A 15,549-nucleotide genomic window follows, 5' to 3' on the forward strand; every position below is an offset into this window, starting at 1 on the left:
CTATAGTGTCCGTTTGTTTTGTTCACGCATCGTTGTCAATATAATGAATTGTGATGCGACTGTCTTACAAATGAGAGGTTTAGCTAGCTATAAAAACCAAGTTCAATCCGGCATTTTATACATAGGAAAATGCGTGTACCAAGTCAGAAATATGGCAGTTGTTATCCATATGTTTGATGTGTTTGAGCTTTTGATTTTGCCATTTGATAAGGGAGCTTCTTTTTGAATTTTCCTAGGAATTCAGTATTTTTGTGATTTTACTTTTTCCTCAGTACAGTATGGTTTTTTTTTACTATTGAAAGTATTTTTTCTACCGTAGGGTGTTTGCTCATATTAAAAGTCTTGTGTTGACCAATAACTCTTACATCCTCGTCTAATAGTCCTGGGTGCTTTTAAAATACCCCATCTACTTATTTTCATATTGATCTGACCTTAATAACTTCGAGGTTTCCATTTATATTTTTTCAGGTTTGCTGGTAATGCATTTTTTATCACTTGAAGAAAACAAAACCAATATAATCCAAAAAATTAATTACTATTATTAGTTACGACAATGTACGAGTTCTTTTTGAATTTGTTGTCTTACAAAGATTCATATTATTACTTGCAGCTGCTGACATTTTACTGTATCAATATACAGAAAACATAATAATCGGTGCATTTTTTGTGCATTTTTTCATTATCAAAAACGACTTATATCAAGTTTGTGTAGTTCAAGTCAAGAATCCTGTAACAAATTTAGCCTTAAAGTTGCTATTTAGACAATAAAATATTATTCAAATTTCTCCTGTCTACTCAGACATTTAGTGTTAGTGTCTTGCCTGCGACGACAGACGCAGTATTCAAGACATATGTATTACTATCCAGCTTTTTATTTAAGAGAGTAGACAATCTGCCTTATTTATGTCTTGTATATAGATACCCTATACTACGAAGTTTCTGCCTGTTATGTTTCCATTGTCTTTGACTTCATTTTCGTGGTTCAGCGACTACTTGCAAAAAATGTAGTATTTATCAAGTCATTTTCTCACTGTTTATGAGCAATATGTTTACTATATTTGGTAGTTATGTTCCTTGTAACGCTACCAAGTTTGTCAGATGGATTTATCTTACATCTACTTCACGTCATGGTACAGTAATCAAGGTTCAAACTACATGATTTGTGCCGTTTCTCGGATATTGTAAGCAATAGGTCAAATATATGTGTGGATGAAATTATTACTAAAGAAGCATTTCATCTTGCATTGACCTCGTTTTCATGTAATGATTTCTACACCCTGTGGATACTGAAATTGTGATATTTAAATTTGGAAAACATAAATTTGTTTCAATAGTTGTAATTGGCTTTGAACTAGCTATCAGTAAGTAACTGCAAGATTTCTACCATTGGTACTGTTTGGTCGTCAATCTATTTATGACCATTTATGTTTTTTTTCCGTGCACTCCGGCCTCCTCCACTGACAAAATCTGACCGCCACGAAATAACACAATAATGTTGAAAAAGGCTTTAAACACAAATCCATCAATCAATAAATCAATATGTTTGTTAATTATTTATTGGAATGTGTCGAAGTATTGAGTAAAAAGGCCTTTTTAAAATGATTGATAATATAATTATGTTGTGCTATTGCATATCTGTAAGGGGATCGGGCGGAGTGCTCGCAGTGTATTTTACCTGGCCAAAATTATGTCAGCAGTGTGTAGTTCAGTGGCTGTCGTTGGTTCTTGTCTATCATATTTGTTTTTCGTTTTGTTCCGTAATTAGGTCGTTTTCCTTTTTTCTCGTTTGAATTGTTTAACATATAGTCATGTTTTGGCCTTTTATAACTAGCTATGTGGAATATGGGTTGGGCTAATTGTTTAGTGCTGTTACGTGACATAAAGTTGCTTTCATCAACTGCATTTTTACTTGTGACCAATTGTCTGATTAGAGGTCAACCATATATTCTAATTTTATTTTAATAATGAAGGTCAAATTAATATTTAGACAGCTATAAACAATGAGAATTGTGGTTACATGTATCATGCTTTCGAACTCCATATAAATTAAAACCATTTTTTTTTGGATTAAGTCCTATATGTTTAGCAATTTCTTACTTTATTTTTATATTAGAGAAGATTTATGTTATTATTAATGTTCACTTTTTTTTAATCCCAAAGTTGCGCTATGCGCCAAACAAACACACTCCCACATAAATCTCTTTCATCTTAGTTTTTGAGTTCTGTTGTATCTCATTAAACCCCTTAAATTCATCGTGGTGATTTTGTTTGACTCGGAGAAAAGTCAATCAAGGTAAGTACAAGTATCAAAATTGCTAGCTCCAAATAACGTATTGAAGAAAAAGCCTAACAGAATTTTGTTTTATAACCCAACATGATTTCCCCCCTTTTCATTTACAATAATATTCAGCAAGAATTTTCGACTATGATTGCTTAGTGCACCAACTTTAAAAAATGGAGCATAAACCTTCTTTAAATGCCCCCCCCCCCCCCCCTTTTCCCTAAATGAAAATGAAATAATTCACATTTGTCACGGATATAGAATTCCATTTCAACTTGACTCTAAAATTATGAGATATAGTTTTATTTCTTTTACTGTATAATAATATTTATTGCATATTCCTTCATGCAATTTTCATACCCATTTTAGCCCACCTGGCCCAAAAGGGCCTATTGAACTTTTCTCATCACTAGAAATTTTTGCGTTCGTCGTCCGTCATTCACCGTCGTCGTTCGTCGTCGTCTGTTAACTTTTACAAAAATCTTCTCCATTAAACTTAACCAAACTTGGCCACAATTTTCCTTAGGATATTTAGTTTTAAAAAATGTGTCCTACGACCCTGCCTACCAACCCTCATGATGACATGGCTAAAAATAGAACATAGTGGTAACATGCAGATTATGGCTAAATTAATATCACTGAAACTTCAGCATTTAAGCAAACCTGTCAGTGGTAAATAATAATCATCAGGTTAAGATCTATCTGTCCTGAATTTTTCAGACAAAATCGGAAAACCCGTAGTTGGTATGCTGCCCCGGAATAAGTAATTTTAAGGAGAAATTTTGCATTTTTTGGTTATTATCTTGAAAATTATTATTATTACATGTAGAGATAAACTGTAAACCTCAATGTGACCAACACTGTCAATTGACCCCTTAATAAGTTATTGCCCTTTATAGTTAATTTTTAACAGTTTTTTCTAAATTTTTGTAATCTTGTACAAAAATATTCTTTTCTTTTTAGATACATAGACAAATTTATTTGTTTAAAGCGATAAATGGATTGAAAGCAGTAAAGATCAAACGTAAGATAAGGTTTTGATCCACACAGATTCCGTTAAAAAAAGTATAATTGTTGCATTGTTTCATATATCAATTGTAAACAAAAATATCAGGATATCGACACAGGCTCCTTGGAGGCTTTAGTTTATTATGGCAGATGATTTTTCTCAAGATATTGAAAACAATCGATGCTTATGTGAAATGCTATGTGGTCCCTAATTAGAGATCGTAGAACTTATATTATATATAATTGCTGTTAAAAATAATAAAAATCTGTCCTTGACCAATAACGTTAACTTTATTTTATTTTTTGACGTATCAATATTGATAACCTAAATAAATGTATATTTTCTTTACAGACAATCTTAATTTTTATATGTTTTTTTGTCAGAATTGCAATTTTCTGTAACTATTTTGCAATTTTACCTCTTAGATTGCATTTGATTTGGAAATTATTGTTTTATGCTCCCCAATTTTTAGTTATTATTTAAAAAATGCAAAGAAACAGAAAAAAAAACAATAATTTTTATTTCATTTTGGGGAAAGTTAAGAATGTACATTCTTTACCTATTGAGAATCTGACAAAACAGAAAATTTATATAATTAGGGTTCTATTACTACATGATTTAGCCCTGTGTTAGATGCGTGCATCACAGTCGTTAACTAAGCGTCTTTTTGGAAAATGTCACTCGCCTATAGATAACAGACTTTTAAGATTGTAAGTATGACCTCGTTTTGTCACCTTTAGTTATGTCTACTTAAAGTCCTGACTTGTCCTAATTGGGTAAGGTTATTTACTTATTAAACAAGGTGATTATTACAATGTTTTTTGTAGAGTTTTTAACGTAAAAAAACTATTATTGTACAAAGTAGATGGTACTATAGAAGTATATACTAAGTAGGCTTATATAAGGGAGGCTATCATGCCAAATAATGAAAAGACTGTTTATATGTTTCTATGAGAATATGTAGGGTTTCTTATTTGTACTAGGATAGCTTTTGATGTTATGACATTGCTTGTGTCTTTTCACTTCTTTATTGTATTGATATATTTCATAAACGTAAGAAAAATGTTTTATCTTTTTTTTCTATCATATATATCAGGTATGTGGGACTCGAAATAATTATTGCATTTTCAAATTATAATTTTATATCAATTTTATAACGGTATAAAATATGATTTTTTTTATCATCAGATATAAATGCACTTTCGGTTAATTTAACATGAAAACTTTACTTATAATTTGAATAATGGTAAATAAATAGAAGCACTATAAGTTAAAAAAAAACAACCTTTTTATATTTTAGGTGGAATTGAAAAGAAAACCATAGATATAAGCCTTGGTGAAAAATATGTACTGTGTGTGCCTTCTGATGTGTCTAGTATTTGTCAACGCCCAAAACCAGGGTGTTACTATAAAAAACAAATGGAATACTGGTATTGCAGGCGATATTTTTTTTACTCCTACAGTGGATCTTCATGGATGGAAAATTCGTGTTAAGTTCAATTATCCGATTAACTCACTAGAGGTAAATTCATGACACATGCGTATTTAAGACTTAATGTTAAAGTCTAAAAATGTAAGCTATTGTATAAACAATAAAGTTACAAGGGAGCAACCATTTAACTCCAAAGGGGGTGGTATTTTTTTTTTTTTTTTTTTTTTTTTAATTTAGTCAGAAAAGAACATCTTCGACCCTATCAATCAGATTAATTTTCAAAACTTAACAATAAAAGGTATAAGGGGAATTTGCATTCATAATATTTATTTTGGTAATCTGCTATTTTTTCCCATCATTTTGGGGATCGGAATACTTTTTTTTTTTTAGAAAAAAAAGATATCCCCCCCCCCCCCTTGGAAGTTAAATGGTCGTTCCGAAAAGCGTAAAATAGCAGGAAGAAACTTTAAACTACTGTGTCAAGATTTCAACGAAATCCTATATTTAGGTATATTAATCTATTCCAAATTGATTTCTACATGTATGAACTATAAATGATTATTTGATTGATTTTTGTTGTTTAATGCCAATTTCAGCACTATTGGCTATTTCATTACAGCAAGTTTGAATAGTGGAAGAAGGTGTGTCCGGAAGAAACAACGTTCCGAAGGCACTGATAACAGGAAATCCGAGTTAATTCAGTGTGGAGTCGAATACTTTCACGCGTACGAGACCACCAATGTAAACTCTCATTCAAAAGTTCATAAAAAATACATATGCAACGAATAATCAAACGCGAGACAAAGCTGTACAATCCTAATTAAGATATCCTTTAGTTGGAGCATGAGTTGTCGTTAAAAAAATTATCGGTAACTTATATTCTTTAATATTGCCATGGTATCATAGATGTCAAAATTAACTTATTATGATAATCTAAATCAATTTAAGACGAATCTGTTAAATATACTTTATGATTTTTTTTTTATTTTAAAAACTATGTAAAATTAGGACAATTAAACTAATTTACATAGAGATTTTTTCGTTGAAGGTTTGGAATGCAAATATAATACAAACAAGCTCTGATAAAAAAGAATATACTATGACTAACACAGATAGCAATAAAGATGTTGATGCAGGAAGCAATCTCAAGTTTGCGTTCTTAGCACGTGGCACTGCTGAAACAAACACGGGAACAGTAACTTTAGAAACAGTTAATACTGGAACTATGACAAAACCTACCCCGCAAACGTCACCACCCATGCCCAAAACAGAACAGACGAAATCACAAACAACATACCAGACAACAACTGGGAAATATTCAACAATAAAAGAAAACGGGGGATCAACAGTTACTGTTGAAACAACTGTCGGTTTTGGTAGGTATATCAAGTTAACTATTTGGTGATGTTTCTATAGAACATTAGAATAAGAAACAAGTTATGAATATTAATAAAATCACATATTTTTTTTATATATATAGCATTCCCCATCATATCAATTCATGTACACACGGGTGATAGTTTTAAATTAAGTATTATATTGGACCAGAGTTGATTTTAATTGGTGTTTGAGAAAAGTAAAATCACAAAAATACTGAACTCAGAGGAAAATCCAATCGGAAAGTCCATAATCACATGGCAAAATCAAATCACAAAACGCATCAAAAATGAACGGACAAGAACTGTCATATTCCTGACTTGGTACAGGCATTTCAAATGTAGAAAATGGTGGTTTAAACCTGGTTTTATAGCGCTAAAACTCTCATTCTGTTGACAGTCTCATCAAACTCCGTTTTGTTTACAATGATGAGTGAAAAAAACAGACATAATAAATATAATAGTCAAAACATGGGTACAGCAGTCATCATCGTGTAACAATTTTAAAAAGAACAATTTAACAGAAGACCATATTGGTATATACTCATATGGTCGGGATAATTAACACTCTGTTACAGTTTACTTTAAATACTTCTAAACTCTTCATATGGTATGGCCGTTCCTTAAAAATGCGCTATCATATAGGTCATTTTATTATCATCTCATATCATAATTTCACATTGGCAATGTTAGCATACAGGATCATTTATTGAATGATAAAAGATCATTTATTATATTCCTTTAAACCTATTTTTCAAGGTATATTTCATTAATTAATAGAGCTGAATTTGATTCCTGTCAAGAAGTGTACTGCAATTTGACTGTAAATGAATCAAAGACGAATAATAACATTTTACAGATTTTGAAACAATCTTAAAAATATTATGAAATTGTTATGATATTGAACACTTGCAATGATACCATTAAAAATGATTATCAAATATTTTAACATTTGCTCTATCCTTATTTTTCTAACAAACCAGTTTAAAATATTATAATACATAAACGAAACCAATTTTTCTGCACCAGATGCACATTTTGACAATCAATGTCTCATCAGTGATGCTCGAGAACCAAATATTTGAAACCCAAAGCTTGTTAAAATTATGAAGAGTTTCTTTATATAACATAATTAAATGGCTATTAAATTACATACCATATGTAATTCTGTTCTTGTCAAAATCCTATGAATAAATAGAATAAACAGGTTTGAGGAAACAACGGATAAATGTTTTTTTTATTTAATACGATGATGTTCCCTTTTCTTAGTCACTACTGAAAGTGGCAATGTTTAACTACGAGACTTGTAGCAATTCAAAACGTTCAACTGCGCAATTCCGTTATTTGGGGAAACGAAAATGTATGCCTCAGTGGTAACAATAAACAACATTTTTTTTAATACCGAGAGAAACCGCTGTAAACACAAATCTCGATGCTAACCGTCTTCACATTCGATGACCAAAAGGTTAAATTTATTATTTTTAGTATTTTTAGACATTTCTGGTGCAAGGCATCGATTGAGCCAATCTGGAACACAATTATTACTTTTATTAATTAGCCATTGATTAAGCATTTGATGGTAATGGGGAGTGATGTTAACAGATTAACAGCATGGTCGAGCAGAACTTGGCTGATATTTTCACATTGTTATGATATTTTTCTGATTTCTTATATTTGTTTTAGGGAGAGGATGATGCGCTCGCCTTATCGAATTAATTTCTGTACAATTAACAATATTTGTGTTTTAGATAGATCTAAGATGAAACATGATTATGGTAAAGCTATGGGACTTTCCATTCTGTTTTATGATGCCCAGAGATCCGGCAAACTTCCTGCTAATAATCCAATCCCATGGAGGAATGATTCGGCAATGCAGGATAATGGTGATGGTCATGATCTCACCGGAGGATGGTATGATGGTAAATAATTTTACATTGCAAAAGTAAATGGGTGTCATCCTCATTTAAGGTATCAAACAAACTTTAAGGTAAACAATGACCCTACCTTGTGAAGCATGATGTGATACAAATAGAATTGTTTGAGACATTCATATTTTACGACAAGCGTGCCAAAATAAGCTTATAGCATGACCAAATGTTGCAACAATGGGATAGTTCAAATAATTTCGTGTAGAGAAGGACACATCTGGCGATCCTTAATTACTGAGCCGTCCGCTTTATAGCTTGCATAACATTTACATTTCGTCTCGTATGTTTCCACCCCTCGCTTTTTTATTTCTTATAGATGAATTAATCTAATTTACAATAATTGCACCTTTAAAAAATTGTCACTGTAAGACAGGTCTTCTATTTTCATTGTGAATATAATTGTGTCCAGTTCTTATTTGGAACGGTAGCATGTTTACTTACCGCCTATTAAACTTACATCTTCTTATATCTATAAAATAACTGATCATTGTAGAGTATTTAGTTTATTTACTCGTACTTTGGCATATACATGTAATACTTTTACAAGTTGTGACATGGATGGAGAGCTGTCTCATTGGCACTCATACATGAACCACATCTTCTTATATCTATTGTATACATTTTTCACAGCTGCAGATCACGTTAAATTCAATCTCCCCATGGCCGAATCAGCACATGTTCTGGGATGGGGACTAGAAGTATTCAAAGACGCGTATGAACATGATGGAGAACTTGACCATATGTACGATTGTTTGAGAACGCCACTCGACTATTTTCTCAAGTGTTGGGTTCCTGACCAAAAGATCTTATGGGTTCAGGTAATGAACATGTATCCCTTATTTCTGAAAGGGCCCCAAAATAACAAAGTAAAAACCTCAAAAGAACTATTTGATGCAGGTAATGAACATGGATCCCTTGTTTGTAAAAAAATCCCCAAAATAACAAAGTAAATTAAAAGCCTGAATATTACGGAAACAGTCACATATTACAATTCAATAAACTATTCAAAATCAACAAAGTACCGTTCTCATGGTGCTCACAGTTACTGAGACCTAGTACACAAACAAATTTTAAAACCGTTTATACAGTTACTAATGAATAAATAATGTGTGTACCTATCTGTATGCATCCTACAGATTTAGAACAATCAATTTGAGAAAAACACGCATTTTGCACAACCATTTAGAAAAAAAAAACAAATGACAATGATGTACAACGGCTCATTGAACGGCCTTTGACGAATATCTATCCCAACGAACTACAGAAAAGGGATACAACAGATACAGTTTCAAAGTCGGCCTCATATATCTTGACTTACATCTACAGTGTAGCAATTCACAATGAGGGTCGGTTGAAACAAATTGTTCCTTTGGTATTTGGTGGATATTTGTCTTATAAGCAATAATGCACTATCTTTGTTATCATATATATATAGAGAGAGAGTTCTTGTTTTGTATTTTTGCATTAGCTGCATAATTGCTACAATAATTCTCAAAATAACCTCTTCTGAAAGCAAACAAAGAACAAAAAACCACTTGCATTGCATTAACAAAAATAGGATAAGATGTAGATAAAAATGCATTATCCACTTACAAAAGGTTGGTGATGTCGGTGCCGATCATAGTTTCTGGGGAAGAGCAGAAGACATGCAAATGGTAAGACCCGCATATAAAATTCGTCCTGGCGCCCCCGGAAGTGACGTTGCTGGAAATACTGTCGCTGCCTTAGCAGTAGGATCGATTGTTTTCAAACAAAAAGGTATTGCTTCATTGATTCTTATTTGATGTTCTGCATATATTAGAATTTGAATTACTGAAAAAGAAATATTAAAAAATTTATAGTTTAATTAATTTAAATACAGTTTTATTCAAATAATAAATGTATCTTGAGAAGTCAATATTTGCTCAAATTTGAAAACTGGTTTATTCAAGCTATGCTCTGCTGTTACATAGTGATTTATTTTTGAGATTTTATTTCAAATTAATCATTCAAATTGTCATATTAATAATTAGATTTAGGGCACTTTCATATCACGAAAAGACCATAAAATTAAAAGTTTTAAACAAACACTCCAATATAAGTGCATTGGATATATGTTTTAATGATATTATTTGTTTTTAAATACCATGCACTTTTTCAGATGGAAAATACAGTACAAGGCTACTAGAGGCAGCAAAAACCTTGTATGATTTTGCCAAAGCAAATCCTGGTTTATATTCAGATAGCGTACCCCAAGCAAAAGCATTCTACGGGTAACATCTTCTTTATGAAATTTAAACATTTATATGATTGAATGTGCGATACGAAGCTTTTAAACAGATAGCCATGTTATTGGTACATAGATTTAAGAAGGTGTGGTATACGTGCCAATGAGACAACTCTACATCCAAGTCACAATTTGTAAAAGTAAACCACGTAAGGTCAAAGTATGGTCTTCAACGCGGAGCCTTGGCTTACAATGAACAGCAAGCTATAAAGGGTCCGAAAAATGTCAAACAATTCAAACAGGAAAACCAACCGTCTTAACTGTATATAAAAACGAGACGAACGTAGAGAAATACATATGAACCACATCAACAAACTACAACCACTGGACATAAGGTTCCTAGATGTACATGTATAATTACCTGAAGTGTCTTTGTCTTTCATGTTTACAGTGTAGGTTGACTGTTGGAAAGAATACACTTTCATTATCTTAAAAATATCAGTCTTTTGAAAATGTATCCTTTTTTCTAAAAAAAACATTTAGAATTTAATGTGTAACTTCACATCTTATTGATTGTTGACCTGTGTGAGATAAATGTATCTTTATACATTCACCCCGTTTGCATGGATATATTTGTTTCTGTTGATACACATTTCGGTGATAGTTAGAAAATTGTATTTTCGTTGATATTCGATTTTGTGATTTTACTTACATGTAAGTCTAAATATAAGCGTAGGAAAATATTATAATTCGTTGAACATTTAAAGTCGTGGATTACGTATACCCATGAAATACACTGAATACTTCTTGTACATTTTACAAATGCAAAGGTTACTCTCAGATACTCTGTTGTTTTATCAACTAAAACTAGATGATCGAATAACAATGTATCATCAGTAATATATATAATTAATATTCTTTAGTTCCTCATGACGGAAAGACGAAATAAGTGAAGTATGCGAGATTACTTTATAATACATATGATTGATTTATTTAGTTCCTCAGGATGGAAAGACGAAATGTGTGAAGCAGCTGCTGAAATGTATAAGGCAACGAAAGAAAACAAATACTTAGAAGACGCCAAAACATATTACGAGCCAGCAACAGCCTGGGGATATTCTTGGAATTTCAAACAACCAGGCTGCCAGGTCATTTTTCTTTATCAACTCCTTTACCCACAAATGGTGATAACAAACACACAAATCAATTTGATCTTTCATTTTTCTTCGTTGGATTTGTTCGTCACGACATCCCAAAGGGGATCATAGATTTCAGTCAAATATATCCGTCCAAAAGTTTGGCAATTTAAACAATGCGTCGACTATCTGCGAAATATTTCAATTTGGATATTATAATTTAAACCTGTCAATTTTATTACATCATTCTGAAATGACATGATTACTCGATTAAACTAGACAGTGAAGTTTCATTGCGTCCATCATGTCAATATACCATTGATAACTCCAATCATTTACAAGAATGAATAAAAAATAATAATGGCAAAATAAGTCTAAAGAAAAAAAAAGTAGGGACTATATATGTACAAATGTATATTTACACAATCAATTCTGTATTTTCACCGGCGAAACTTCTCGTATTTATATTTTGTAATTATACATTTTCAATGATTATATAATTGGCTAGATTTATTCTTTAATCTAATAATGTATTTGAGCTCCGTCGAAATCGACCTTATAGAAATATAAATTAAATCAATTACCTCTTTCAACTATACAATGCCCAATCAAAACATAGACAAAAGCAATAGGCATGGTGACTGCAATGGATTTAACTTAAATTAACTTTTCTGATTTGGAACATAACTTCATATAGAATTCAGAATGATTACCCAAACTGATTCTCTTACACTTATAAGTATTGTACCCTCTTTTACTGTTTTTAGCTTCTTCTATGGAATATAACCAAAGATGATAAATATAAAGCAAATATAGAAGCCTTCATAGATTCGTATTTACCTGGTGGGTCTGTTCCTATTACACCTTGTGGACTGACATGGAGAGACCAGTGGGGACCAAACAGATATGCAGGTGAGATACTTAACAAATTCTGGGGGTTTGTAAGATAATTATCGAAGTACCACTTGGCCTAATGCTTGATTAAACATAATGTTATGGTCTTTAAAAGTTTGATATTTATTGATGGTCTTCGAGACATTTACCATCTAAGAGTTTTCCCATCTTAGTTACTCATATTTTTTTTCTCATTTTAGTTCCTTGGGTGGAATCTTTTAACATTTAAACACAATATTATGACAAAAAATTGACAGGTCACGTTCAATTTATATTTTTCTGTAAGCAGGGTTACCTGTGATCACAGGATCACTTAACTGTTATTAATAAATCAGTTAAACAGATATAAGAAGATGTGGTACATGTATGAGTGCCAATGAGTCAACTCTCCATCCAAGTCACAATTTGTAAAGGTAAACCATTATAGTTCAAAATATGACATCGACACGGAGTCTTGGCTCATACCGAACAGCAAGTTATAAAGGGCCCCAAAAATGACTAATGCAAAAAAGCATTCAAACGAGGAAACCAACGGTTTAGTCTTTATATAAAAAGAGAATGTCTGGAAATAACCTTTCATTTGTAAAATGAAGTTTATAATGCTGAACCTCGGTTTTTTTTATACAAAATGATAAAAAAGATATTTAACTGTCTCATATATCCTCGGCACGTGAATGTATTATATTTATGACACCCTATATATAGCTAAATGCAATAATTTTAATGTAGTATCAATTCTTAGATTTTTCTTGTTTCAGCCAATGCTGCTTTTATTGCTGTGATTGCTGCTGCTGACGGGATTGGTGGAGATAAATTTAAGAATTTCGCCATGTCACAAATAAATTACATGCTGGGTGATAACAATTATAACATGAGTTATGAGATAGGATTTGGAAATAAATATTCAATGAGACCTCATCACAGAGGAGCGTAAGTTACATATATTCAATGATGTCACCCTCCGATAATTTGAAACATCAGTCTGAAATATTTTAATATCAGATTGATTCAACTCCAAGATTTTGAAATGGGAGCGCCAACAAAGCAACGTAATGAATAGGACTTGTAAATTTTCGTCTTTGTTTTCTTTTTTGGCCTCTCATACATTTGTACCTTTTGTTAGGTTTATTTGATACCTACTAAGAATATGTTGTAGAATTTAGGTAAGATTGTTTACAATAATAACAACATCACAAACCATATCGGACATACAAAAAAGAAGATTTGGGGTGAAGTTCAATGAACCAGCACCTCAAAGACATCTAGAGGACTCGTTGTGATGTATCTCTGTAAAACTACTACATAACTGTATATATAATTTAAGGTGAAAACAATTTTGTAAACGAAACGCGCGTCTGGCGTGAATACAAAATTTAATCCTGGTACCTATGATGAGTTGATTTACATGTTTATTCTCTATGATTCAGTTCATGTCAACAAGACAGATGTGTCAGCCATTCCGAGGACAATCCACATACTTTACTTGGTGGACTTGTGGGTGGACCAGGACGTAATGACGATTATCAGGACAGACGTGAAGAATTTATCAAAAACGAAGTGGCATGTGACTACAATGCTGGTTTCCAAACCGCATGCGCAGGTGATGTGACTTTATGCATTTATATATAGTCCTACAATGAATATGTCTCTTTGCGATGCTTGATTTTAAACCGCTGGCGCAGGTGATGCCTTTACAAATTTGTTAGTACAATGAATATTTCTCACTTTACAATGCTGGTTTCCAAACCGCATGCGCAGGTTATGCCTTTATACATTTGTATGTCAATGACTATGTCTCACTTTACAATGCTGGTTTCCAAACCGCATGCGCAGGTGATGACTATATACATTTTTATGTACAATGAATATGTCTCACTTTACCATGCTGGTTTCCAAACCGCATGCCCAGGTGATGCCTTTATACATTTGTAAATAAAATGAATATGTCTAACTTAACAAAGTTTTTACTAACCATTACTGATTCTGCCACGCAAAAAATATTATCATGTATTACCGATGTAGAAAGATCCATTCCTTATCTTGATTTTGAAGGATTTTGGGTAAATGTCCGTTTAAAAAAGTCTATGTTCTTTTCTCATATCTGGTTCGGTTTGACAATATAAAGGTCACTCTTTTGGTAATTTTCCATGATCGCCGATTGTCTCATCTGCTTTGGTAAAATACCTAAAATGTAATTTCTTACTAAATTGATAGGCGTTCAAAATGATACATCTTTCTGTCGTACATGTACATTTGAAGTTCAGTTTTCGTATTTACTGATGGGATACAAAACAAGTACCAAAATTGTGAACCCTAAAAATACAACAGTGTACATGCATCATGAAACAAGTTGGTTGCATGCCCACAAAAACGCCATGATGTTGTAGAAATGCAACACGTAACACAGTAATACTATGCATTTGATTGCAGGGCTTTAAAAAGTGACCAGACAAATAAATGCAGGGGTAATTAACCCTGTTTTCTTATGCTTACCAATAATATATTTTAATTTCTTTATACAGGGCTTTACCATTTTGCAATCAACAACCAGCTTCCTCCATCTCCACTCGCGAAATGTTGAGTTTTATTATCAATAAATATATAAATACAGTCAACTCTCGTTATATCGAAACCAGTCCAACCAGAGAAACATTTCGAGATACCCATAATTCGACTTATTTTCACAGCTAATCCCGTAATCGTTAGAAATTTGGGATAAATATTGAAGGTAAACCAACGTGAAATTTAAGGAAACAGAAAAAGATTTATAACTGAATATTCTTAATGTTATTGTTCATTACAACAGAATATTAACTAGTAAAAATCTTTGTTGTAAGAAGGTGAGTTACAATTGGCAATGAGACAACTTTTCACAAAAGACCAGATGACATAGAATTTATCATCTATGTGTCATTGTACGGCCTGCAACAATGACCCAAAGCGAAAACCGTAAAGCAATATATAAAAAGACCCGAAATGATAAAAGTAAAACAATTATTATGTTTCCTTCGTTCGTTATCTTATTGTCGATATTCTGGTCGTGTCAATTGCATCTAGATATGAGGTTTGAAAAGTATAACGATGACACACACAATGCTAACTCAGTAATGCAACTGATCTCACTTCTTTATATCTATGGCTATTCAGTGGAATTATTTCCAAGCAGGATTTTTTATTTGCACCTCCAAATATGTAGTACATGTGTGAGACAATCAGTATTATTTGTACCTCGACCTATGCATTTATCGGTATTATCTGCACCTTGATACCTGCGATAATCAGTATTT

The 15,549-nt window shown here is 32.2% G+C and overlaps 1 protein-coding gene across 1 annotated transcript; it reads left to right on the forward strand.

Annotated features, from left to right (window-relative positions):
- The first annotated feature begins 5,785 nt into the window (after positions 1 to 5,785).
- On the forward strand, positions 5,786 to 14,872 carry LOC139500756 (endoglucanase A-like). The gene is made up of 10 exons (XM_071289591.1): positions 5,786 to 6,098; positions 7,847 to 8,017; positions 8,657 to 8,844; positions 9,625 to 9,784; positions 10,167 to 10,278; positions 11,230 to 11,380; positions 12,136 to 12,280; positions 13,021 to 13,192; positions 13,690 to 13,862; positions 14,785 to 14,872. Exons 1-10 carry the CDS (start codon positions 5,822 to 5,824, stop codon positions 14,841 to 14,843), a joined length of 1,608 nt encoding a protein of 535 aa, XP_071145692.1. The 5' UTR covers positions 5,786 to 5,821; the 3' UTR covers positions 14,844 to 14,872.
- The last annotated feature ends 677 nt before the right edge of the window (positions 14,873 to 15,549 follow it).

Source organism: Mytilus edulis, chromosome 13 (genome assembly GCF_963676685.1).
Source record: "Mytilus edulis chromosome 13, xbMytEdul2.2, whole genome shotgun sequence".
Lineage (NCBI taxonomy): Eukaryota > Metazoa > Mollusca > Bivalvia > Mytilida > Mytilidae > Mytilus > Mytilus edulis.